Genomic DNA, 26,980 nt, shown 5'->3' with positions numbered 1-26,980 from the left:
TTGTCATGTGGCTGAGAAATGCAAGGGGACCTGTGCAGCACAGAGGTGAGCAGCACGCGCTGGAGACAGAGAAAAGCTGCTATCGGAGATTAGTGCGCCTGAGTGATTCCGGCGGCAGCAGTGCTACGTGACCCGGGTCACGCAGGGAAGCCAAGCACGCAGACGTCATCAGAAGAGTTATTGTTCTGCGTGGTTGTATGACTGTATCAGAATCTTTCTCTAAGTATTACCTGCTTTCTCCTCTCCAGTCATACATAAATGATGGATTTGTGTAAGGGAAAAAAAATGAGAAATGTTAGTTTGAATTTGCAAATGTAAGCAAAAGTAAGGGAAGACGATTACTCTCCCAAACTCTGCCCAAATCTTCACTGTTGTTTGAGGCACAGTTAGGAGCAAGATGGGTAATGGAGTCTCGTGCTGTCCTGATTTCTGTGTGTGCAGCTTGTATGCACATAACAAGCGCTGGAGTAGCATGAGTGGTTTGACAGTGAAGAGGCTTACAGGATAAAAACACTATGGAAGCTAAAAAGAAATCTTTTTAGCAAAGTTGCCTTTTATCTTTTATTTCTCATTTTCCTTGCACCTGTGGTATCATCTTATTAAAATTTCAAGAAACATACAACTCTGAAGAGGTGCATTTTTTAATAATAAGAGGAAAATAAGTCCCTAGCAGCTTATATTCACACTCAGAATGCCCTTCCAGTGAGCAAGGAACCACTGCTCAGATGCTGTATTCTTTAGTAAAGGGATGCTCCCTGATGATTGAATGAGATTCTCTGGAAGTTTATAAGCCAGGTCTACAAGTGCAATGAACTTTCAAAGAGGAATGTAAGTGTTATTATTGTGCTTCTTTAAAATACTTTATGCTTAGTGTCTTAGTGCCATATACAAGGAATTTCTGAACTTGTGTGTATTTGCAAAATGTTCAGGTGAGCATGCTGAACCTAGGAGCAAAAAAGAGTTGATGAAATAATCTTAATATTTATTGATAGGAACTTCACTCTTTTGAGTCCTTATGCCAGACAGGAAGAGCCAGCCCATTGCTATAATTTCACATGAGTTTCTTGTTAGCAAACCCAAAGTACTTTAAATATTCGGCATCATCCTTAGATGTCCAGGATAACAGGCATCTACTATGATGCTTCACAATTTATCAATGTAAACATATATGTGTATATATGTACATATGTTTGTATGTAGATAGGTCTGTCAAACTTACTTGGGAAAATATCACAGTGTAAGCTGGGCTCACCTATTGAGGTGTTTTGTTTGTTTGCTTCTTTTTTTGGTAAGAGACACAAAATGAAGGTAACTGAAAGAGAATCTTCCTGCTCTCAGAAGTGTTTACAGGCCTGACTTGACCATGATGCACAAGTTTAGGGCGGCACAAGTTCATAGAAGCTGTGGATGCAAATGTTTGGAAGAGACTGTTGATGATAAACTATTTAGAAAATATAGCCAGGACGACAGGTTTAGGTTCTGAGATGTAGCCAGGAGGAGAAATGGATAAGAAACCATGATGCACCAAAGGACAGCATTAGAGTCAGCAGCCCATTATCCCAGGGTATTATGAAGATGGTAATTCGTTGTAGCTCATCCACTATTTACTGTGTAAATATACAAAATTTTCTCCTGCTAGCTTTAAAAACAGAAATGTCAATGTCTCATGAGAAAGAGAAAGTAGAGTCTACCCTGGAATCAAAAAATAAACATAAGTGACATTTTAAAGTTCCCTTCCTACACCAATACAAAAACCCAATAAAATAGCAGCATTACTCAACAGACCTGGTTACAATAAGAGTGAATTAAAATGCAGAAACATAATGTCATTTCTTACACAAACAGCAGTGAGGCAAGCTATTTGATATTGCTCTAAGACAATATGTGGTCAGCTGAAGCAAGATGGTATATGCAAATCTTGTTCATAAATCAAAGTATAAGCCCACAAATTCTCAATATAAATTGCCTCAAGAGGGGCTGCTCTGATGAGATTGAAAATATCTCCTCCATATGTGCAGTTTCAGACTTTATAACATTTTAAGAAAATGTTCTAAGAGATAAAGCTGGCATGTGAAAAGCCTGGGCAGAGGAATCAGTAATGATCAGAGCAAAACAATTCTAGAAGGCATCTTAATTTTCATATGGCTCATTTGCATTTGAAACACTGAGAATTCCTATCTCCCTTGTACAAAAATGTGTACATATTAAATTACTTTCCACTTGAAAGAACATTTTCCTAAATGTTTGGAAGATGATCAAATTTTAACTGGAGGACTTGTTTTCTTCCATCAGGTGTGGGGGAGGTGTGGCTTCCTGGTATGAGAGGCAATAGTTGATTCTAATAGCAGAACAAGACAAAAATAAGAAGGTAAATTGAAAACAATTCCTACTTGTACAGTTTGATTTAAAGGTGGCAAAAAAAGGATACGTGTGGTACAAAGATGTCAAAAGACATGAACTTAAACATTAAATAGAGATACTTTTCTAAAAATTGTGATATTCTGATACTTGAAAATTAGATTCTATTGCTTATTCTAGGCTTCTTATGAATGCACTCTAATTTATTTCAGTACACAAATTTTGGAGTATCTAGTCAGTGTTAAAAAGGCACATGCTCGCCGAAACCGGTTTGGCTCAGTGGATAGAGCGTCGGCCTGCGGACTGAAAGGTCCCAGGTTCGATTCCGGTCAAGGGCATGTACCTGGGTTGCGGGCACATCCCCAGTAGGAGATGTGCAGGAGGCGGCTGATCGATGTTTCTCTCCCATCGATGTTTCTAACTCTCTATCTCTCTCTCCCTTCCTCTCTGTAAAAAATCAATAAAATATATTTAAAAAAAAAAAAGGCACATGCTCACCAGCTATTAAATGATAATTCCCAAGGCTTACTTTGTGCCCATTTCCAATTTAAAAATTTACGATATTAATTTTAGGATATTGGTGGGACAGCAAAGATTAAAAACTTCTTTACTGTCAACTTTAAACAATATTTGGTCTTAATGAATTTCTTGGTCATCACTCAGAGAGCTAGAAGTTGGTATCGAAGTAGAAATCTGAACTCACAAAATGAAACCAGACAGAATGAAAAGATCTTTCTGAATTTTTTTTCTCCTGATACAGCAAAGTGTCTGGGAAAGAGGTGTGTCCTCAAAAAGAAAACCAGGACTTGAAAGCTATCCCTGTTTATCTTGGCCCTGCTCTCCAGAGACTTCACGTGGTGGAGAGATGCTTTAAGTGTCCAGCTGTGAACTGGAGACTTAAAGGTGGAGCCTGTCCAACCCCATCTGAGGACAGTGTGGCAGAACTTGAGTTGGGAACCAAGAGGCAGGATGGAGCAGTGTTGCTCTTGACCTCCCAGGCCATAGGCAAGGAATCTAGTGAGATGTTTTGAAGGGGACAGTGTTTTTACACACAAGTCACACCGTATTTCATACTGCTGCCTCAGACTTATTTGAACAAACCCTAATCTTTTGGTTAACTAAACTGTATTGGGCTCAACTTGGATACATCTAACTTTAACAGTAAAATGATCTACGCAACACAAATTTGGAGATCCAGAGGTTTCGGATACAGAGAAATCACCATAGTAGTTCTTATTGATTACTCTACTGTTTCTCTCCCAACAAACTTCTATTTTAACTATCAAATAGTTGAAAAAAAAAACTGCTCTCTTCCTTTATTGGGACATGCTAATGAGAAGATAAATGACCAAGAAGTAGATCAAAGGCGGAAGATTAAGCAAACGAAAATGGGATGATTGTTAGTCTCTGATAAATTAAAAACTACCATCTTGTCTTATTAAGAACCATTGCTTATCTATTTAGTTATTTGGATCATAGTTATATGACAAAATATTATTTTAGGTGCTGTGGATATAAGATGAGGGGGCGGGGACCCCAAATAAAACTTCTATGAATTTATGTTTTAACTTCAAAGTTTTCTGAAAGTAAAAAGTAGTCGCCTAATAAACTGCAGAATCAACATTTGCCACCACATTTACCATGTTTTTATGCAATACTGGTACATCTGAGGATAGGATTTGGTTCCCAGATACCTGAGTTTCATCACTTTGCATCTAGCCAGAATTGTCCTTGTCTTGGAGAAAAAATCTAGGAAAGGCAGACTTACGTGCCCGCGGGGTGAAAAGATGGAAGAGTCGTGTCCTGTACTGCACGTCTGGAGGCTACAGAAAGGTACTGGGATTCCGTTGCATGCAGGTTTCAACTCAGTCCTGCTGTAATGGGGTATTATTGTATGAAGTTGCTGTATTTTGGGTACATGTTCTGGTGGGTGGGATATCCAATCAGTATAACAAAAGAATTGTGCAGTAAGTGTATTTGGAATAAGACTTTGTAACAATTTGGATATTTCATAGCTTTATGATTTTATTACATCAACCAGTATTTATTAGGTAAACAAATACAACTAAACCAGTGCAAAAATAAGGTCTTGGTTTCCATCTAGTCTCACTTTGAAACGTAGGAAAAGGAAAAAAAAAAATCTTTTTAATAGCACTTTAACCTTTGAATGGAGGTACCTGCTGATGTTTTCTGCTTCTTCCTTCATTACGTGCTTTTCTCTTAATTTGGTCTTCTCGGAGAGAATCAAAGTAGGGGCTCTCCAGGAGTTGGGCACAGGTTAATCTGTCATCTGGATTCATCTTGAGACACTCCTTGGATGAAAAGCAAAGAAGACATTAAAAGAGGGGCCTATGTTGTTACTGTGCCCCAAAACTCTGAGTAATCACTGGATAGAGCAAATATGAGTTTAGAAAAATCAAGTCTGTATTTCATCCAGGGCTTACAGCTTGCTAGTAACTGTGGTCACCTCTTTTCTCCCTCACTTCACTCTGGCTTCTGCCTCCACAATTCCACTCTCAAGTGGTTCCTGCTACTCAGACCTATGATCTCTACTTCCCTATCCTTAAATCTACTTCCATATTTTGTGTTCTCCTCCCAATAGTGCTAGATGCAACTGACCACGTCCTCCTTCTTGAAACTCTTCTTTTGGCTTCTCTGATGCCTCACTTTCATTCCTCCTACTTCCTGGCCATCCCTTTTCAAACCAACCTTTCCTCCTTTACATTCTCCTCCACAACGGTTGCATGAAATTTCTCAAAGCTCAGTCCCAGGCTCCCCTTTCTTCCCATTTGTTCTAAGTCTCTAGCTAATCTCATTGGTGCTCAATGGCTTCAATGGTCAAGGTTTACCAGAGACTTCCACATGCATGTGTCTGATCTAGACCTCTCCTTTGACATCTGGACCCACGGGTGCAATGGCCTACTTAATATCTCTGCTTTGTCTCAAGGGCACTCTTATGGGTTGAACTGTGTACCCCCAAAATACTCGTTAAAGTCCTAGCCCTCAGGACCTCATAATGTGACCTTATTTGGAAATAGGGCCTTTGCATATGTAATCAGATAAAATGAGGTCATACTGAAGTAATGTGGGATCTACTCCAATCTGATTGGTGTCTTTATACAAAGAGGGGAGACACTGCAAAGCCAGACACACACAATGTACATCATGTAAAGACAGGCAGAAACTGGATTCTGTTGCCAGAAGCCCAAGAGTGGCTGGGACATCAGAGGCTGGAAGAGACCAGGAAGGATCCTAACCCTAGGAGCAGTAGAGAGAGCATGGCCCTGCTGACACCCTGATGGTAGATTTCTGGTCCCCACAATTGTGAGAATAAATTTGTTGTTTGAGCCACCCAGTTCCTGGTACTTGGCTATGCTCGCCCTAGGAAACTGAGACAGACACTTCTTTGCCCCCTTCCTCTACTTCCCTCCCCAGATCTAAAAGATCATCACACTACCAGTTTTATTTCCATGTCCTGAATTCATTCACTTCCTTGTTTGGATGTTCAGTCTACTGAAATCTAGTCTTTCACTAAAGACCTATGGGTTATTGTTGTTGTTGTCTTAAGAGCATTTTTAGTTTCTAAGAAGAGTGTGTTAAAGCTGAGCTGCTCCATGGGGCCTGAGCTGGAGCAATGTCCCGCTGGATTAGCTGAAGGTGCACTGAGATGACCTGGATGGAGTTGTGGCTTCTGAGTTCTTGACAGCCTGGTTAAAAGCTTTCTGTAACCCAAGAGGCTCCTAACATGGGAAAGGTTTTAGAGATGAGGGACAAGAACTGGGCACTGCAAAGTCCAAGCCAGGATCCTTTTCCTGAAACTTCAAATTTCACTCAAAGTCCTTCAAAATTTCCAAGAATCTACAGTCTTCTTCTTGATGACCAGATAAAACTGATGTAGGAATAGGATGGTTTTGGTTATGAAAACATATTAGTAATAAAAAATAAATACTGTACCCATTGTCTCATTTTAAATCTAATGAACAGAATACAGATCTGCCACATACTGGTCCCTGCATTTCCACCACTGTCCTTGGCACTGCCACTGGCTGGCACTTCACGCATCTGAGCAGGTCCTTGCCTAGATTCTGACCCAGTCTCGCGGGATAACTACCTGTTATGGTAGCTGATGCTCATTTGTTGCTAAAGATGTCTCCATTGCAATTAATGAAAGAAAGCCTGTCTTCATCTAACATGGGGCAGGAGTCTAGGACATAGGGTGTGGCCCACTGAATAGCACAATCCTTGATGCACTTATGAGAGTTCTTGGGTCTCAGGTCAAACATTTTGAGTCTAAATCAAATAGCCGAGTGACAAAACTAGCTTCAACCAGAATCCTGGGCAGGCCAACAGGGCACTCCAACATCGGAGATGAGGAGAGGGAGTTTGCGTTATACAGAGGAGTTTTTGTGTCCTGGAAGTTTTTTCCTCTGGTTAGTTGAAGGAGGAACCACAGGAAGGCCTGGCCTCAACATGAGAATGAATTAGGCTTGCAGTGCTTGACACCCCCCACCCCAAGTGGGTTTTGTTAAACTGTAGGTGGGTCCGATCAACCTGTCCAGAACAAGGTCAGGAAATTGGGCTTCCAGGACAGGGCCTGCAAAGTGCTGGGTTAAGGCAGGTCATAGCAGTGAGACCAGCAGAAGACAGCTGAGGCCCAGTGGAGCAGGTGTAAGGGCAGTCTGAGAGCACAGAGGGGTCAGGCTCCAGGCCTCAGGAGGACTCAGACTGAAGGAATCCAGCACCCTGGATAATACCTTTGCAGTGACCAGCACTGGCACAAAGGCCGGTCTACAAGGTCAACTCTAGGTCATCCAGATGGCTCCACTTTCTAGGTCATATGAGTTTTCAACTGGGCTGCTTAGCATAATCACCCAGGGGGATATTTAATGATATAAATTCTAAGGTCCTATATATAGAGATTCTGCTTCTGGAATCTGAGGTTAGATACTGGAATGTGTGCTTTGAAAAAACTTCCAGGTCATTCTGATGAATATATGGAAACCACAGCTATAAATAGAACTTAATTGGTTGTTAAAGACAGATACTTTTACTGGTAGCTCCATCCCTGTCCCCTAAGGGCTTTTAGTATGCACTTTGATGGAAGAGTCATATCTAGCATGCCCTCAGTTGGTCAAGCATGAATAGTAGCCTGGTCATAGGTGAATTTCTTCTACTTTTTACTAGAATTTGTCCTTTGCTTGACTATCTCTTTTAGGCCCCATGCATAGGCCATTTATGGTGTCTATATGACTCGGACTTTGCCTGGTCTTCTATTAATTTTTTAAAAATCATTAAAAATTTTATTTAACTCAACATATCTAAAATGTTCAACATGCAATTAATATTTTAAAATATTAATGAAATATTTTATATTTTTAATAGTAATTTTAATAGAAATCTAGTACATCTCAATTCAAATAGGCCATATTTCAAGTGCTCAATAGTAACATGCAGTGGCTACCACACTGGACTGTGCTGTTCTATACCTTCAACATCATAAACTTCCATAGTCTGAATACACTAACTTAATATTCAAATTTCTAATGAATGCAAAAGAAGTAATTGTGTTCATCACAGCAAACCCCAATATATTAATTTAAAAAAACTTTTTTTAATCCTCACCCAAGGATATGTTCTTTATATTGATTTTAGAGAGAGGAAGGGAGAGAAAAACATCACTTGGTTGCCTCCTTTATGCACTCTCAGTGGGGATTGAACCCATAACCTCAGTATGTGCCAAAAGCAGGAGTCAAACCCGCAACTTTTGGTGTACAGGATGATGCTCCAACTAACCGAGCCACCCAGCCAGGGCCATCTCCTAGAAAGAGTACTGCTTACACCACTGATGCTCCTTTAACTATAATGATTTTACAGTTCCTTATCATTTTCATGACTACATCCTACTTTGGCATTATTTGTACTACTGCCCTCTCCTCCCAGGGTTACCAGCTTCAATCATTACAATTTGCGGTCAATAATGATTATAATAAGTGATTCTTAAGTACCTTCATAAAATTCAAAGCCATGGGATGAGCATCTGAAAATTTTTCTTCAAGAGTTTCCTAGGACATAAAGTAAAAACTTTTAACATTACATAAAAACAAAGTAATGTATATCTTAATATATTAATAAGAAGAACACTTTGAAAAAAGACTCCCTAGTAGGTTAGATAATTTCTTTTAATAAAAATCATATTTTTACATAATGTTACACTATAGTGTAAATACTTAAAAGACAAAAATTGGATTTATTTTCTTAATTTCACAATGTCTTGCAATTGATGTTTGATAAATGTGGGTTCCAAATGTCCCCTTCTGAAATATTACAACAGTCCTATAATACTTGTGTCTGATCTACTCACAGGAAGGCTTTGAGCATCAATGAAAATTACATTGAACTACATGTTCGTAAGAGCAATACAGAAAGAAATGGGATGATGAACATAAACTCAGAATAGTGAGGAGGGAGGAGGATGGGATTGAGGAGGAGAATTCAGGGAGGAGGAAGTTTCAAAGATAGTGGTAACATTCTTAATGTGTATTTGTTGCTTTATTCTTTAAATTGCATGCTCTTTTGTAATTCAACCTTTAGCCTTGTAAATCAACTTTTAACCTTTTATTATATTTAATAAAAGAGAGCCAGTATATAAATCAAGGTATTATATGAAATACATTTAAAACAAAGATTGTGTCTAGAGATAGCTGGGACGTCTTAAACCTCAGATTGTTCACCTGTGCCGTAAATCATGATCTGTCTTTACAGACTTTCCCCTCCCTGCAGCCCTCTGACTCCAACCTAGGCAGTGTGAGTGTGGACACATGCCTATGGACAGTCCATTCTATAGGCAGAATCCAGACCATATGGAGTTTCAAAGATCACAGCCCAAACTTAGGTAACACAAACAGGAAATCTATGTGTACAGAATGTAAGAGGCTCAGGTAGTAGGTGACACATTCCCAGAGAAAGGCAAAGCCCAGAGCGAGAGTGTGGAGGTGAGCATCGCAGTCTGGAGTTTTGACTTGGATACAGTGACGATCATTTTGTAGAATGACCTTCTGTGTGAAAATATACTTTGTGAAAAAAAATGGTTTCTATTGATTTGCATCTATTGATTTGCAAAAACAGAGAATGCATTTTTTCAAAATAAAAAAGTACTACAGTAAGTATTGTTTATGAGATAATAATTATTTCAGGAAAAGGTACCTGAGTGTTTTGAATAGAAGAATCAGTTATTTGTGTAAGGAACTAAACAGACTTGCACTTCAAAGCTAATATTAAATTAACTTTCAAATAGGGCAAGTAAACTTTATAAGCATTCTCCTGATTAATTCATATAGTTTTCATATAGTTTCTTTGATCCGTGTTAGTGTGGCATAAGGAAAACAGGAGCTAAAGGCATAAAAATTAAAAAACACACAACAAAAATAACTACCCTTTTAAAGAAAGTAGCAACACAAATAATAAACCATCTGAAATGGAGCAGTTACCATGTCTTCTGGTTCAGGAATACTGATGCCATGGAAAAATTGGTTACTTTTAAAGATGGACTGATGTCTTGGGATTAGTTTTCCTATAAAATACAAACCACATAATTTATGCTCAGTTTATAAAAGTAATATAGTGTTTAAATGGTTAACTTTTGAGGTCCAGATGCGAAAGAAATACTGATCGTGACTGTGGCCTCAGATTTGGAAGGAATAGGTCCCTGCCTAAACCAGTGATGGCGAACCTTTTGAGCTCGGCGTGTCAGCATTTTGAAAAACCCTAACTTAACTCTGGTGCCATGTCACATATAGAATTTTTTTTATATTTGCAACCATAGTAAAACAAAGACTTATATTTTTGATATTTATTTTATATATTTAAATGCCATTTAACAAAGAAAAATCAACCAAAAAAATGAGTTCGCGTGTCACCTCTGACACGTGTGTCATAGGTTCGCCATCACTGGCCTAAACTCACCTTCTCAGGTAAGGTCAATTCTCCCACACAACTCTCTGCCACAGGTAGCGTGGTCTGCATACAGCCTCCACCAAAAGAGGAGGTAAGACACGATGCGGAGGACTTTACACACGTGACCTTACTTAATCTCATACAATCTAACAATGGGTGCCACTTTCAGTCTCCACTGTATCAATGAGAATGAGGCTTAGAGTTTAGTAACCTGTCTAAAGTCACATACATGGTCATTTAATGACAGACCCGATTTCAAACTCAGGCCTGTCTAATATCTACCTGATGTAAATTTCCACTGGCCTTTCAGGAAATCAATCAAACAAAATACACTAGAGGTGTGTCCCGTGGTGATACTCTGCCCCACATTTTTCATGCTGCAAAGTTGTCCAGAAGAATGTGTTGGAACCAGACGGGACAGCAGTAATTCCCTTGCCCGGCACCCACGCTGCCAGGACAGCCTATGGGAAGGAATTAATAAATGTTCGTTCTGTGTGTAGATGTATCTTTGCAGCCATGGTGCCAGAGTAAAGCTGCAGGTAACCTTCTGGTTTATATTCCCTTCCAGCCAGGAGGCAGACCACTGCTGAGGATGCTGACACACGAGGAAAGGGATTCTCCGAGTTCCATTCCTATTCTGCACTTTAGGCCAATCATGGAAGCCTCCTGAGCCCCAGCTTCTCATTTCTAAAAAGGCATCACAAACAATGTTGCCACGGAAAAGGCAAACCCTCTTTTACAGTGGACAGAAATGGCACTGGATCCAATACCTCCTAAGAGTAAGGTCTGTACAGCTGACACACATCCTTAGCTGTAGAGCCCAATACAGAGAGCAGATGTGTAGTTTATTTCTTGGCTAAGTGGCCTGACATGGAGAGGACCTGGAAATTCCTCAGCGAGGGACTAATGGCTGGACAGATTGAGGAAAGGGTTGGGTTTTGGCTCCAACCCAGACCCCACCATCCTGACCAGCACCTTGGAGAGGCAGAAAGCCCCTGCTGGTCATTACAATGGCATGCTGTTACCATGACAACTTAGCGGCTGTAAGCCATAAAACACAGCTCCTACCCAGAGTCCTGATGATCAGATAAAGTTGATCCACATCTGATTTTCCCGGCCAGAGCGGCTGGCTGGTCAGGAGCTCTGCAAACACGCAGCCGGTAGCCCAGATGTCGACTGAAGAGCCGTACTGAGTGTCTCCCACGAGAAGCTCGGGAGCTCGGTACCATCTTGTAGCGACATAGTCAGTGTAGGCATCTCCTGGAACTGCAAACATCGATCAGATGAGGCGGGTCCCCTGTTCCCAGCGTGCGAACTCCTCCTAAGAGCAGGCACCGAGGTACGCTTCAAAACTCTCAGCAGCCACACTCTCCTAACAGTTCATGCTCTGATGCCGATTGAGGAAACAGTTACACTGTGCTTTCAACTTCCAGAGGCACCTTTGCTGGTTAACATCTATGTAATCCTGAACAGAGGGCAGTGTGACTGACAATTTCTAGTGTAAGGTCAAGTGTAAACCAGCTTCCAAATGCACGGTCAAGTCCCCTGTGCCTGGGTCCTGTCCGGATGCTGACAGTGTACACACCACCTTGCAATGTGTATGTTGCCAGCCCGGTGCAGTTCTAGATCTGGGGAGAAACACTGACTTGTCCCTCTCCCCCCTTGGTTCCTCCCTGTCTGGGATGATTTCCCTTTTCTTAGCACTGTCTCTGAATTCTCTCTTTAACGGTCAGTTCACTCTCTAGTCTCACCAGCTCTGTGAAGTTATTTGCCAACCACTCCAGCCCCCATGAGCATCTCCCTCCAGGGAACCGTCTGCCCCTTCACTTTTACACTTCCTTGCCAACCAGCCTGCATTACTCTTTCGTTTGTTTTACTTAAGATTATAAGAGCATGCAGAGCAGAAATGCACCTTATAACCCTTTTCTTCTCCTATGGGGAAAAGCATATAAATGTGATGTCCAATAAATTCTAGTTGAATGGAGCGGACCTGAAGTGCTAATTAATGCAGTGACTAAAGGTGAAAGTGAGGTTTTCATTTCTGAATAATAACAATAAGACATTTGTATTCATTCAATATCTAAAGTGAGGTTTTCAACTATATTATTTCATAATCATCTGAGTTGAGTAAGTTAGTAACAAGTGGTTACTTACTCAGAATTCGTGCAAATCCAAAGTCACATATCTTGATTATTCCTTGCTTAGTTATTAGAATATTTTCAGGTTTTACATCTCTGTGAATACACTGTTAAGATAATATTTGATTATTTCTTTGAGCCATCAAAATGACAAAGCATAGAAAACATTACCTCTTACTTTAAATGATAGATAAACATAGTCTATGAGATAAAAATATAGTTTTCTTAAAAGAACTTAAATTGGCCATTTTTCACTTATCACACCAAAAGAAAAAAAAATGTTGTTACATCAGTGAAGAAATAATTGTTGGATATAAAAACGGACTTTTTTGTGGGGAGAGAAGGCAGTATCATACACTTATTTCTTCCACTTTTTACGGGTTCTATTTTAACTGTAAGAGTAAAACCCTTGATGAGGTGAGTGTCAGCGTACCTATAGTAAGAACTACTGCCACCCAAGAATCACATTCACATTTGAGAAACTGGAGAAACATCTGAGCGATAAACAAAACTCCCTTATAATTAGGACTGGCAGCTCTCCTGAGAGAGGGCCACACGGTAAGAATGATGGTGCTCTTGTTCTCTAACTCAGCCCCCAGGCAGAGCTCTGTGCTTCCCAAAGCGCCTCACGTGAAGTAAGCAGCTCATCCCCGCAACAACACTGACAGTCCCAGATTGAGCATCATAGAAATCGGCTCCTCTGCCTCACTTCTCTGCTGTGCTGTCCGTCCCTGTAAGTGTTGCTGTCAAATGGACAGTTCTAATAATTTCTCTTTGCTTCTAGAGCAACTATCTAGGAAGAGAACATGTTAAATCCTTAATTTATTTTTGGTCACAAAAATGGCACTGGCAATAGAAGCTAGTACAGATAGTCTCAATTCAGCCACTGTCAACTGTTAAACCTTTTGAGGCCCCTTAAAGGCCCTAGGCCTTAGCTATTAATTTAAAAAATACATTGTTGTAATATAAACCAACTTCATTTTGATATTCTACCTTTTAGGTAACCCATTTATGAAACCTGGATTAACACTTTGAGTCATACAAAAGTTGGTGATTTACTAAGAACAGGTTATGTTCCTCAAATGAGTTTGCATCAAAGTCTAAAATTTCTGGCCCGGCTGGTGTGGCTCAGTGGGACAACCAGACATTGGATGCCTCATGATGTTGATGCAATAAAAAGTGCACAGCACTATGTATGAACTATTCTTGAGTGAAGAAAAATGAACCTGAAAATGATCAAGCCTCTAGATATAAATGCCAATTTAAAGGAAAAACAGGCGAAAGACCAAGTTCAGTTTGACACAGGATGCAATCAGTCAGAATGATTTCAGTAACACAGTAGGACTCAAAGCATGAATCTTGGACCAGCAGCTTCTGTATCAACCAGGAAAATGCTTGGAAATGCAAATTCTCGGATCCTATCCCAGCCCCATGGAATCTGATACTCTGGGGGTGGACCCAGCGAACTGTGTCTTAGCGAGGCCTTCTGGGCCTTGTGATGCATGCTCGGGTTGGAAGAACTACGGCTATAAAAAAGTAATGATGAAGGTGGGAGGGGGACTATTATAGAATAAAAGACTTCAGAGACATAAAAACAAAACAAAGTGCCAAAGTGGATTACACTATAGAGAACTTATTTTAATCCAATTTAAAAATAGTCATAGGAATCAGTAGTCCTGAGGCAAAAAGAAACATTACGTTCATACAAACTTTTAATTCATAAGGAATTAGAAATTTGGTTCTTATAGAAATTGGAAAAGGGCCACAAATAATGCACTTTTTCTCCTCATATTCGGTAACTTTCTTTTGTTTTTAGCTCTTGAAAGACACCCCTGAGCTTCTTAGAAGAGTCATCATGAAGAATTAACAAATGCATTAGAAAATGTCACTTACGTTATGTTGATGACAGAAATTAAGAGCTTGAAGTGTTTGCCATAATACACTTTTAATCACTCCATCAGCAACTCTAGGGAAAAAAATAAAAGAGGAAATTAAAAAACTCCTGGGATGGGGTTACAGGAGCAGAAGCGAGAACAGAAGTGGAGTGAGTGGGCTTGTGATGGCCAACAAACACAGTGCAAAGGGTGCCTTGGAAATGCTCTTTAAAAATGTTTTAATGAAAATCGCTTTACTATTTTTTCATTGTAATTACATAATTTCCTCTTTAAATTTCAATTTTTACATCTGCAAAAATGATACAGGCTTAACATGAAAACTCACCCAACACAGGAAAGTGAAGGAATAAAAAGTGTTGACTCGCATCTTGCTCCCCCCAAATAACTGCCGTCACCTGCGGTGGCTGTTCCTTTAGGCACCTCTGTTTCTCTTCCCTTTGTGTGTTCAAATTTACTTTTTAACTTGAATATTAAAAAATACATTCATATGGTTTAAAATTCAAAAAACATGAAAGTGCATCTATGAACTCTTCTCTGATACCTGCCTAGCCACCCAGTGCATCCTCCGCCACTTCCCCGCCTCTTTCAGACACTTTTATGCATAGAAATAGAAATATTAATATGTACACAGATATTTTGTGGTTGGAAAGGACCACGCCATATGGATGTATCATAATTTACTTAGTCTCCATTGATGAGCAATTAGGTTGATCCAATTTTTATTTCTAGTAACAATGCTTCAATGAATCTATGTAATCATCCATCTCATTGCATTTGTGCAACTATCTTTTTTTTTATTTCTTAAAGTATTACAAAGAGTATTACACGTCTCCTTCCCCACCCGTTGGCATTCCCCCAGCTTCCCCCACCCCCCAGTGTCTTGTGTCCATTAGTTATTCTCATATGCATGCATATAAGTCCTTCGGTTGATCTCCTACCCCCCCAAGCCCTCCCCAGGGTTCCCACTGTAGTTTGACATTCTGCTCAATGCTGCTCTGCCTCTGTATCCATTTTTGTGCATCAGTCTACAATGGTCCTTATTATCCATAAATGAGTGAGTTCATGTGGTATTTTTCTTAGCTTCCCAGGGGCCGTCTCAGCCTCACAGGGGCCGTCCCAGCCTCACAGGGGCCGTCTCAGCCTCACCAGTGCCGTTGCAAGCTCACCGGGGGCGTCTCAACCTCACCAGTGCCATCTCGACCTCACCAGGGCTGATTCAACTTCACTGGGGCCGTTTCAGCCTCACCAGGGCCGTTTCAGCTTCACCGGGGCCGTTTCAGCCTCACCGGGGCGTTTCGGCCTCACGGGGGCCATTTCGGCCTCACTGGGGCCGTCTCGACCTCACTGGGGCTGATGCAACCTCACTGGGGCTGTCTCAACCTCAATGTGCAACTATCTTTTAAGGTAAGTTCTAGAAGTGGGATTTCTGGGACCAATGGTAGGTACATGTTGCGTTTTGATCCTCAGGGATGAACTTCAGGGAGACCTGAGGCCTGGCTTTGCAGGAAAAGATGTATGCTTGAAGACTGACCTTCAAGTCGCCCAATTCATGTTGGTGGTAAACACTCAAGCAAGTGCTGGGGCTGTTGTGTAAAAGTGACTTACACCTGGTCAGCAGGTGGGTGCAGAGCCAGGGAAGGCCAGGGAAAATAAAGGGCCTGGGAATGGGAGCCTGGGAGCTTGGTCCCTGCAGAATCCTTACTGTGTGTGGAAAACACTGGGAAATACCATGGATGGGCAGGTGTGCTTCCCATGGGGATCTGGGGAGCTGGACAACTTGTATTCTGGCTGGGAGAAATGTGCTCTGGGTAACCGTCTCTACTGTCATAGGAACGACAGTCCCTTTAACTTTTCTGCTGTCTTCCCATTGCTCACCTCACGGTCCCAGGAATGACGCCTTCACAGTTACACGCTGCCAAACTACCTTCCCTAAGGAAGGTTATGCCCATTTACACCCCCAAAAAACATCTGTGCATTAAAGGCCCTACCTCCTCATTTGGTTTTGCAGGGTTATGCTTGCCAATCTGTGGTTAAAATAAAAAGGCCTCATTTTGGTTTTCATTTGCATGTCATTAACGATTAGTGAAGTTAATTTTTACATGACTATTGGCTATTACATTTCTTCTTTTGTGTATTTCCTGTTCAGAGTCTTTACCGCTTTTTTGATTGGTCTGTTTACTCCTTTCTGACTTATGAAGACTCAATGTATGTCAGAGTCTGCATATGTGCTACAACTATTTTTCTCAGTGTGGTGGTGTTTTTCAATCCCAGTCATGAGATGGGACTGCTGTTTGCATATTTCAAAAAGAAAAAATCTGAAGCAAGATTTCTTTTTATCAAATGTAAGTTTTTAAATTTAAACTTATCTGATATTCCAAATACACCCATCACTCAGCTTTACTATTTTATCATATCTGAATACTTAATATGCTCAGATCACTTTTTGAAAACTGAGTGAATCATGCAGATGTAGATGGCCGTCCACCTGTATATGACTTGGATGGGGTACTAGCAACAAGACATCACCATGTGGGGCTGGGTAAACGCCGAGAAACAGCAACAAGTGTGTGGAAGCATTTTCCTCAGGGCAGTTTCCCGATCTGGGTCACAGTTATGGTGACATGCCTGTGACATCAGCGGTCTGGTGGCAGCCCTTTGCCTCTAGCGCCTCTAATTATTAATACTGTGAAAGCACCTAGTTCTCAGTATTAAATCACCTCCATCTGAAATTTCTGGAGTGGTTTCTGTTTCCTGTACTGAATTCTGACACAGCTTAATGGTCTCCCTTTGCCTAGAGCAGCGGTTCTCAACCTGTGGGTCGCGACCCCTTTGGGGGTCGAACGACCCTTTCACAGGGGTCGCCTAAGACCATCAGAAAATGCATATATAATTACATATTGTTTTTGTGATCAATCACTATGCTTTAATTATGTTCAATTTGTAACAATGAAATTGGGGGTCACCACAACATGCGGAACTATATTAAAGGGTCGCGGCATTAGGAAGGTTGAGAACCACTGGCCTAGAGCCAAACCTGAGACAATAGTGTTTAAAAAATTTAAGAGTCAGAAAGAATAGCATAGCCATTTTGAGCACTATGAGAGAGAGTTCAAATCCCAGCTGGGGTGACAACTGATGTCCTTGTCTTGTTTTCCACTTTCATGGTGGTTCCTTTAGTGTTGAATATAAAATTAGCTGTTGATTGGAAGAGGGTCTGTGTTGAGTATAAAATTAGCTGTTGATTGGAAGAGGGTCTGTGTAGGGGTGTGTGTGTGTGTGTGTGTGTGTGTGTGTGCGCGCGCGCACGTGCACGTGCTAATAAAGTATTTTAATCCTAGTTTGCTAAGGTTTAAAAAAAAATCAGAAAAGATACTGAATTTATCAACTGCCTTTCAGATTTTACCAACATACAATATATATATTTTCTCTTTTAACCTATTATGTGAATAGACTTCCTGATATTGAACCACAATTCATTCCCTGAATTCAGATAATCCAATACATAACTTATTTATTTTTTAAATATTTACTCTGGAATTTTTATTTCAATGCATCTTTTTTTTAAAATATATTTTTATTGACTTCAGAGAGGAGGGAAAGGGAGAGAGAATCACTGATCAAGCCCACAACTTGGGCATGTGCCCTTGACTGGAATCAAACCCAGGACCCTTCAGTCCACAGGCCAAAGCTCTATCCACTGAACCAAACCGGCTAGGGCACCAATACATAATTTGGCCTCAAAATGCATTGTGACTTATATGTGTAGGTTTATCTTCCTAATTATTTCTCCTCTAGGTTAATACTCATTTGCCCTCTGAGCACATCCTAACTGAGACTGGAGAGGGGTAGCCAGCAGGTGCATCTGGGTAGAAAGGGGAACTGTGGCTCTGATTTGAAGTTTGCCGGAGTCAATCCCACTGGGACTGAAACTGTGACCCGACCGCACAGAGCTTCAGCTGCTAGATTACTTACCCATTTGGACTTCTTTCCAGCTCATTTAAAAGTGTGTGGTCACAGTATTCAAAAACTAAATGTATTTTCCTCTTTCTCCTGAACACCTCAATGAGGTTCACAAGGTTTGGGTGTTTCAATTGCTGCAAAGGAATTGAAATACAAAACTTGGTGAATTGTCCCCTGTAAGAATCTCTCCCTGGATCCCTTAGGGCAGGAGGCCTTGTGGAGAATTTTATTACAGTTACTTACAAGAGAAACCATCCCTGTAAGAATTCTTACCTTTAGTAAGAATCAAGGAATCTTAAAGTTGCAAGAAAAATGTAAGAATTTGTCTCATGCACCCATAATAGATGGTAACTAACCTGAATCTCTCTGGAGATAACAAATAAAGTACACAACTTAAAATATAAACTCTACAACAACAAATACTTCAGCATTTTGGGGAAATTCTAAATATGCGATAAAATAACCTGAATAAAAAATGAGGAAATGGAATTATTGTGTAAGACTACAAAACTCATCACTACCCATTTACTAGTAGCTCACAGATTGCCATGGATTTACTGTAAATGTCAACTGGATTTAAACCCAGTGTGGATTTTATTTTTTTTATTATTTTTAAAAATATTTTATTGATTTTCTATAGAGAGGAAGGGAGAGGGACAGAGAGTTAGAAACATTGATGAGAAACATCGATCAGCTGCCTCCTGCACACCCCCCACTGGGGATGTGCCCACAACTAAGGTACATGCCCTTGGCTGGAATCGAACCCAGGACCCTTGAGTTCGCAGGCCGACGGTCTATCCACTGAGCCAAACCAGTCAGTGCCCCAGTTTGGATTTTAGCGTTGGCTCTCAGAAATACAAGATCCTAACCTTCAATCCGATTAAAGTGCCTATTCTAGGAGTCCACGCGTTAGTCTGTTTTTGTCATTTTCCAGCTTTGTTCTCTGATTTTATTATTCTCTCTTATGCTTAAATGTTGTGTTAAATTCTCTTCCCAAAGTGAAACCTTCCACAAGGCAGCCTCTGTTTAAGGTTGTGTAGACCAAAGGAAAAATCCTGATTAAGATAATCCATCACTAGAGCAACTCTGTAATTTAGCATCATACCAGGGTAATGAGTATAAGCCAGGGCTGTCCCAGGCAACCGGACACGTAGGGTCACCCTGCCTATATCTAGGGTGACCCTATAGTTTAGCGTATAAACCAGGACACTTCTGAAGGAGGATGCTAACCAGACAGACTCTGGTTCTAGACCAGGACACCTGATCACTCCTACTTATAACTCATCTTCTCTGTTGTTTTCCCAGTTTAGTAGACAAATGATTTTTGCAAACTCTGTGCTATTTACATATCTATCTATCTATCTATCTATCTATCTATCTATCTATCTATCTATCTCACAGCTTTGTTGCATCAGCTATAGCATCTGGGAATCCCTTTCTCTCCTGATAGAGACACTTTTTCATTTCCATTTCATTTCATTTCTTAAAAAATGTTTTGCAGGCCCAGTATAGATTCCTAAGTACAAGAACCTACACAGCACCCCCTACCTCAGCATTCGTAAGCATGGCTTGACCAAAAAAATATCCCCCTGTGACAGCGTGCCTGCTGCTCAGTACTCTGGGAAAGGGGCATTTATTATACATTAACAATATCCTCAGCGGACCAAATCAGGTCCCCCACCCCATGTGTTCTACTGCCTAAAAGGGCAAAAGGCAAACAGGCAAACAGCGGAGGAGACCGGCCACACAGGAAATCTAGCTGCTTTGTGCTGCAGCCAGAACTGTAGAAAGGGAAGGAAAAATCTCTCTACCAGGAGGGAAAGGAATTCCCAGATGCTACAGCTGATGCAATGCCGCCGTTCAACCCGGGCAAATCTGCCTCTGGGCAGATCAGCAACGTACATCTCCTTTGCCAATGAGATTAGCTTAGCCCAGAAACACAGTGCGGAGGGGAAATCAATCACATTTAAGTGCCGGGAGTCCACGAGGAAGGTGAGGTAGATCTGTCTTGGAAGGACACTGGTCGGGGCGTACATGGGGGCAACTGCCCAAAGCAGGGGAAGCGTGCCCTCTGAGAGTCATCACCGCCAGAGACCAAGCTGAGCTGGAATCTGGCTACATTTTAACCTTCAAGTTCATTCTCCCATTGGGGAACGAGGAGGTACTACCTGAGCACTAACTTACGTTGAAGGCTTTGGGGGTGGCGGTGGTTTATTAGAAAACCACCTGTTCAGAAATACACCCTGTGACTGAGCTCTGGGCCAGAGCTGGCTGCTGGCTACAAGGTAACAGTGAACTGCTTTTTTATCATGATGGATGGATGTGCTCTTGAAAAATCCGGGTATATCTACTTATGTTTTAAACGAAACACTAGAACTCATTAGCTGAGGAAACCTGCTACAGATAATATTCGAAAAGGATGGATAATGAACTATTATCTCCCTTTAAAAAACTGGATTTCTGGGGATTTCCTAAAAACAGACGACCTGTCACAAGTAAAAGTAGGCTCTGTGTTCTTGAAATCACAAGTCTTGTTGAAGTGTGGTCCGTGAACCCGCAGGGTCTGTGCCATTGGGGCGTTGGTTGGAAATGCAGGATCTCAGGCTCACCCCACAGCTCCCCACTCAGAACCTGCATTTCTACAAGGTCCCCCCTGGGGGTTCCCAGGCACATTCCTGTGTGAGAAGCGCTGCCCTATGACGCAGTTTCCTCTCTGATAAAATGAGGGTGCAGATGAGAGGCAACTCCAAGGTCTCTTACGTTCTCAAACTAAGATTTTTATGACAGGAAACTGTTTACACTGAGAACGTAGGAATCCTACATGTCAAAGCCTATCAGAGAAGAAACAACTAGAACCACACCTTTGTGCACAATGTGTACACACACCTGGGGTGACAGTCAGTATGTCTGAGACCCAGGGAGCAGGTCACAGGCAGGACCGTCCATGGCCATGCCCACAGGCCCACGGGCACAGCCCTGTGGCCCCTCTGTGCCAGCAGGTGCTCTTTTACCTGCTGGTTTAAGGGGGGAAGCATGGGGGAGGGGTGTGGCCAGGCGGAATGAGAGGACTGAGTGAGGGCAGTGAGTTACCAACCAGAAGGGATTACTTCAGTATTTTAACAATCCACAGCTGTACTCACAATACCAGCTAAGTAGCAGAGTGGCCAAAGTCCAAAGTGGTGATCAATTTCTTTCCCTAAGTTACTGATACAAAGGAATTTAAGTCCAATGGGGGGGGGGGGGATCACTTTGAAATTCTTTGTAATTGTGGCACACACATATTTCACCCAATACCATATTATAGACACATCAAGTTAACTTACCTTCAACATACGTATTTCTCTTAGTGCTATTTTCTTAATAACAGGATCCTCTTCAGATTCCACAAACTTTTTAATAGCTACCACTTGTCCAGACGTTTTGTTTCTGCATTTGAATACAACCCCATAAGACCCTTCTCCAATCTTAGCTAATTTTTCATACTTTTCCATTATTGTAGCAGCAACTTAAATTACTGTATTGATTAACTGGAGGACAATGTTGCACCTGGAAAATAAGATGACTCGGCTTAACCAAGTTATCATGGATGGTGTTCTCACAGATTATTATATAAAACCAATTTGCTAAGGATACCAAAGGTTTAGTTCCGTTGATTAATTTTTAATACACTTAAAAATATTTGGACGGTATTTTGTTATTTGAGTTCAGTCCTATGGAGTTCTTCCAGCTACCAAAAAGTTTCATATGCTATTTCTCCTAATGGGTCTGTGTTGACTTCAGTGGAATTAAAAGAATTTGTGGAAAGGAACCTTATCCAATCAATTGTTTTCATTGTACTCTGGTAAACAATTAAAATGTGATGCTATATAACCCAGCTGAGGAAGTATTTCATACTCTTGAATATGATGTTTATCTTTTCCCTCCTAACTGATCTGAATATGGTAGAGACTAGAGCTGAGATCAAGACTTGGTACAAGGTGCTAGACTTCCACCTGGTGGGGAGAACAGAGAGAAAATGTGGGCTGTTAAAAACAATAAAATCTTTTTAGAGAATTATTTATTGTGCTTAGCTTTTATGTGTATGAAGGAACAAGTCCTTGAACTCTTAGCTCCCACAGTAAATAAAACTGAAACTCTTAAAAGAAGGTAGATTTCTCTAACTCTTCATGAATGCTTTTGTATCCATAGTGATTTCTATGGAAATACTGGGTTTAATTTTTCTGTCTTGCATCACCCATTTGTGAATTTTGTGGTGATTAGATTACATGTTAAATAAGGCCAGCATAATTACATAAGGCAGTCCAAGAATTGAAAATATAAAAATTCTAATTAGACTTAAAAATCCCACCACCCCCAAAAAACCCACTTTAGTCAGCAGAATCTTATTACTACACTCTCATAGTAATACTAATAGAACTTGATAAGACTTTCTATGCAAATTATATATAATCTACACAAACATTTCATGAAGTAGGTGTTATTTTCATCCAATTATACAGATGAGAAAACTGAGACACTGAAGTTACAATGAAATTAGAACTTAGGCAGTAGTCACATTTCAAAGATCACAATTTTAATCACTATACTGCCTCTTAGTTAATCCAAAACAATGCACAATTTGAAAAACCACTCTATCCAGGTATTGGTATTAATAAAATGTCAAGTAAAGATCTGACTACTTAAAAAATTTCTCATTTCAAATGAGCATCTATTGTTTTTACTTCACTAATGTTCAATCTTTCTTATCCACAGATGATCTCAATGAAGATATAAATCATGTACTCTCACTAACCATCATAAAAATACACAACTAGAAAAAGTGTTTATCTGGATCAATGACGACTACTACTATTAGCATACAATGCTATTTTTTAATAGATTTTATTTTCTCTCATATTAGAGGGTGAAAATTCAAGCATATACACTCAAGTAACATAGGACAAATCCATCACAGATTATGTTTAGAAAACTCTGTTATGGGCATGTATGGGAAACCTGAGAAGGCCTAGAGGAAAGTTAAAGTGAGGCAGATTTGAGGACTAACTGAATTTTCAAAAATTTTATCTTTATTGTTGAAAGTATTACAGATGTCCCTCTTCGTCCCCCCAACTGACCGCCTGCACCCTGTACCCGCCCCCCACCCCAGGCCTTCACCACACTATTGTCTGTGTCCATGGGTTATGCATATAAGTTCTTTGATTAATTTCTTCCTCCCCTCCCTTCACTCTGAGATTCGCCAGGAGGACTAACTGAATTTTTAAAAAATTTAAGTATATATAGTTGGTATACAATCTTATATTGGTTATATTAGTTTCAGGTGTACAATACGGTGACTAGACATTTTTATACCTTACAGTGTGACCACCCCACTAATTCTAGTAATCATCTGTCACCATGTCAACGTTTTTGTTTGTTTAATTTTAAAACAGTTTTAACCGAGATTTGCTTATAATTAAATTAACGGCTTTTTTTTGTTATTAATTCACTATTATTTCAAACAAATTTTATCGAATAAGTCATATGTTGGAAAAAAACATTGTAGTGCTCTTGCCAACATAAATAAATATTACATACCTACAACTATAGTCTACATATTTAAGTCACTACTCCTATCCCATGTTGGGTGACTGATTAGCACGTGATCACACCGAATTGTGTGAAGTTTTTGGTTCTGTTGTCTCCTGGCGTAACTTTCTGCAGCAGCTTTAACTAGTGTCCTAGGCCATGCCCCCACCATATGCATTTGTTTACTGGAGGCAACAGGTGAATGCACTCAGTTACTAGACCTATTCAGTACAAATTTAAAAATACAATAATATATATAGAAACTTCTCTGTGAAAGTTAAGCTTTTCATACATACTTCATTTTAATTACACAAACGTGTCTACATAAGTAAAAACAGGTGAAGTAACTAATTTGCCAAATTTTTAACAAGCATTTGGAAAACCTACTTTGTTATATAACGAACAACCGATTTAGTCTTTTTTTTTTTTTTTAAGGTTTTACTGTAATTACATTTTGATTGTTCATACAGTAATTGGGCAGGAAATCAAGATTAAACAGTGATAGAGGTATATAGGCAGGGAATAGATGCAATTGGTTGAAAATATTTTTCATAGCCATTAGTGACCTTGAATCTGAAGCCATATCCCTCTTGGCTACAGGGACTCCTGCCTTCAGAATTTACCAAACATTTGACTCTTAAGTTAATGAAGTTTTGTGTACAAAAGCAAAAACAGGTATAGACTTGGGCCGATTGGTGAATACAGAAAGACATACAGAGATATATACTTGAGTGAGTCACTAAATTCTTTGACAATTTTCCATTTAATTACCTGTCTTAAAAATGTGCAAAAGGATGCAGGTATGAACAGAGGAAACACGTGGAGGCAGACTATGATCCACAACTGTGTCACTAACCAGGTCCTAACACTGAATACACGGAGAAGATGTATTTCTTAAGAAAGGGAGGAGGAACGGGGTGGGAAACGGTATTAATTTCCTGATCTAAAAGTTCCTAGTGAATTCGCAAACAGTGGCGTTAGGAATGAGAGGGAAAGGCGCCCTCTTCCCGATCAGGCCAGGCCCTCACGGGTTCTACAGGTCGGAAGTCACAATCTGCTCCATTGTGACTGTTTCCAGGGCAACCAAGCGTGTGCACAGCTCCAAGGGCTGACCGGGAAAACGGGCTGAAACCAGTCAGCGTCGGCTTGATCACCGGGAATTACAGAACTGCAAGAGTACATGCACCTCCTTAGAATCTTTGTCTTGGTGATAGTACAGTTGGACTTACTAAAAGCATCCCCGGAAAACCATAAAAACACCTAATTTACCTAGTTAAGGCAACTAATTTTGTTTTAAAACATCACGTTTCACGTGTACACAACCAGGTGTGAAAGCTCGGCACAAATCCCTTTATTTTCGGGCCACGGAACTAGCCTCCACCCTCACGTAACGTGGTTCAGGTGACGGGCCACAGAGAGGTCTCCCCACGCGCAGACGCGCCCCTCGCCCCCTGTCGCCGCCGCCGCGGCCCCGTCCCACGCGCCGCCGGGGAGACTCGCCGAGTGGCCGCCGGAGCCTTTCGTCCCCCAGCCGCTGGCCCTCACCCCTCTGGTCCCGCCCGAGGCCGCGGCGGGCAGGCAGCCCTGCTCCCCTTCTCGCAGGGAGCGCCCCCTTATCTGGGAGCGGCCGTCCCCACCCCACACCGCTCTCCAGCTCGCGCCGACTCGCGTCCCACCCGCCCCGCCGCCGGGGACCCGCACTTACGGCGCCCGCCGACGGGGAGACGGTGACGCAGCCCCGAGCAGCCCCAACTCCGACGCGGGTCCTCGGCCCAGCCCGCCAGCCGCTCGCACAGCAACTCCCGAGCGGAACTGCCGCGCCGTCTCCCGGGCAACCGGACGCTCAGGCCCAGCGCCGCAGGGCGGCTCGGGAGCAGGTTTCCCCGCACACGCGCCCCGCGGGGGAAGCCGCATCCCGCCCTCTTCATCGCCTGGTAACCTTCCCGCGAGCCTGGAACCTCGGCGTGTGGGCGCCCCTGCAGTTTCTCCTCCGAGAACCCTTTAAGATTCCCTGAAAGCGGCGCTCAGGAAACATGGACTTTTCCATGAACACGGTCATTACACCAGGTCCTGTTCCTTCCAAGGCTGCAAAAGCACTAAAATCAGCACCTGTAAAAGTTGAGCACATGTCCGTTTTCATGCCTGGGCATAAACCCCCAGTTTGTTAGATTTTATTGTTAGTCATTACTCTTTGGTCCTGCTTTATGGCCGAAATAATTTTTCAGCAAACTTCTGTAGGCTTATGGTATTTTGCTGCCATTTTCATAATGCAGGAAGAATTGCACTAGTACTGGGGCTGATCTATATAATAAAAGCCTAAGTGACTGGAACGATCAGAACAACTGGTAGCTATGATGTGCACTGACCATCAGGGGGCAGATGCTCAATGCAGGAGCTGCCCCCTGGTGGTGGTGGTGGTGGGTGCCACTCAACCAGAAGCTGGGCTCACAGCTGGCAAGTATAGTGGCAGTGGTGGGAGCCTTTCCCGCCTCCACGGCAGCGCTAAGGAGCAGTGAGTGGAGGGCTAAGGAGCAGCAAGCAGGCGGGTGGTAAGGAGAGAGGGGTCCCAGACTCCGAGAGGGCACAGGCTGGGCTGAGGGCCCCTCCACCCCCCAGTGCACAAATTTTCTGCACCAGGCCTCTAGTTTAGAATAAGAGACATGTTTGCCACCCAGTGGGGAAGCAAGTCAAGCAAACTGTAAGGAATGGTATACGGAGGTAAATTGGAAAAAATACATTTTTGGGGAGCAAGGCTTACCTTCTTGTTCCCAAGGCGAACTTAAGAATACTGTTATTAATGAACACATACATACTTTAACATCAGTAAGATGCTGTCCACCATGCTCAGATTCAGGATGCCCCAATTTCCATTCTTACCTCCTTTTTCTCCCCTATCTTCCATTTTCCATTTTCTTCAATTTGCTTAGAAATATGCTCTAATCTCCTCCCATCTTTAGAAAACAAAACCAGAAACCAAATATATTTCCACTATACTCAAATCTACCCATTTTTACTCTTATCATGTTATAGAAATTTTTCAGTAAGGATACAAGTGGTTGCCTGTTTACAAATCCAACAGCCTATTTTCACTTTAATGTTGCATTTCATCTC

The 26,980-nt window shown here is 41.4% G+C and overlaps 1 protein-coding gene across 1 annotated transcript; it reads right to left on the bottom strand.

Moving 5' to 3' along the window:
• Window positions 1-739: 739 nt before the first annotated feature.
• Window positions 740-25,822, bottom strand: CDKL4 (cyclin dependent kinase like 4). The gene is made up of 10 exons (XM_081100764.1): window positions 25,575-25,822; window positions 21,628-21,850; window positions 18,317-18,438; window positions 14,343-14,415; window positions 12,466-12,556; window positions 11,380-11,577; window positions 9,846-9,928; window positions 8,364-8,420; window positions 4,536-4,670; window positions 740-2,338 (listed from the first exon to the last, which is right to left on the bottom strand). The coding sequence occupies exons 2-10, from the start codon at window positions 21,793-21,795 to the stop codon at window positions 2,237-2,239; spliced, it is 1,029 nt and encodes a 342-aa protein (XP_080956890.1). The 5' UTR covers window positions 21,796-21,850; window positions 25,575-25,822; the 3' UTR covers window positions 740-2,236.
• Between the last annotated feature and the right edge of the window lie 1,158 nt (window positions 25,823-26,980).

This window comes from Myotis nattereri (genome assembly GCF_964212035.1).
Source record: "Myotis nattereri genome assembly, chromosome: 10".
Lineage (NCBI taxonomy): Eukaryota > Metazoa > Chordata > Mammalia > Chiroptera > Vespertilionidae > Myotis > Myotis nattereri.
This window is presented reverse-complemented; position numbering and strand designations above follow the sequence as displayed.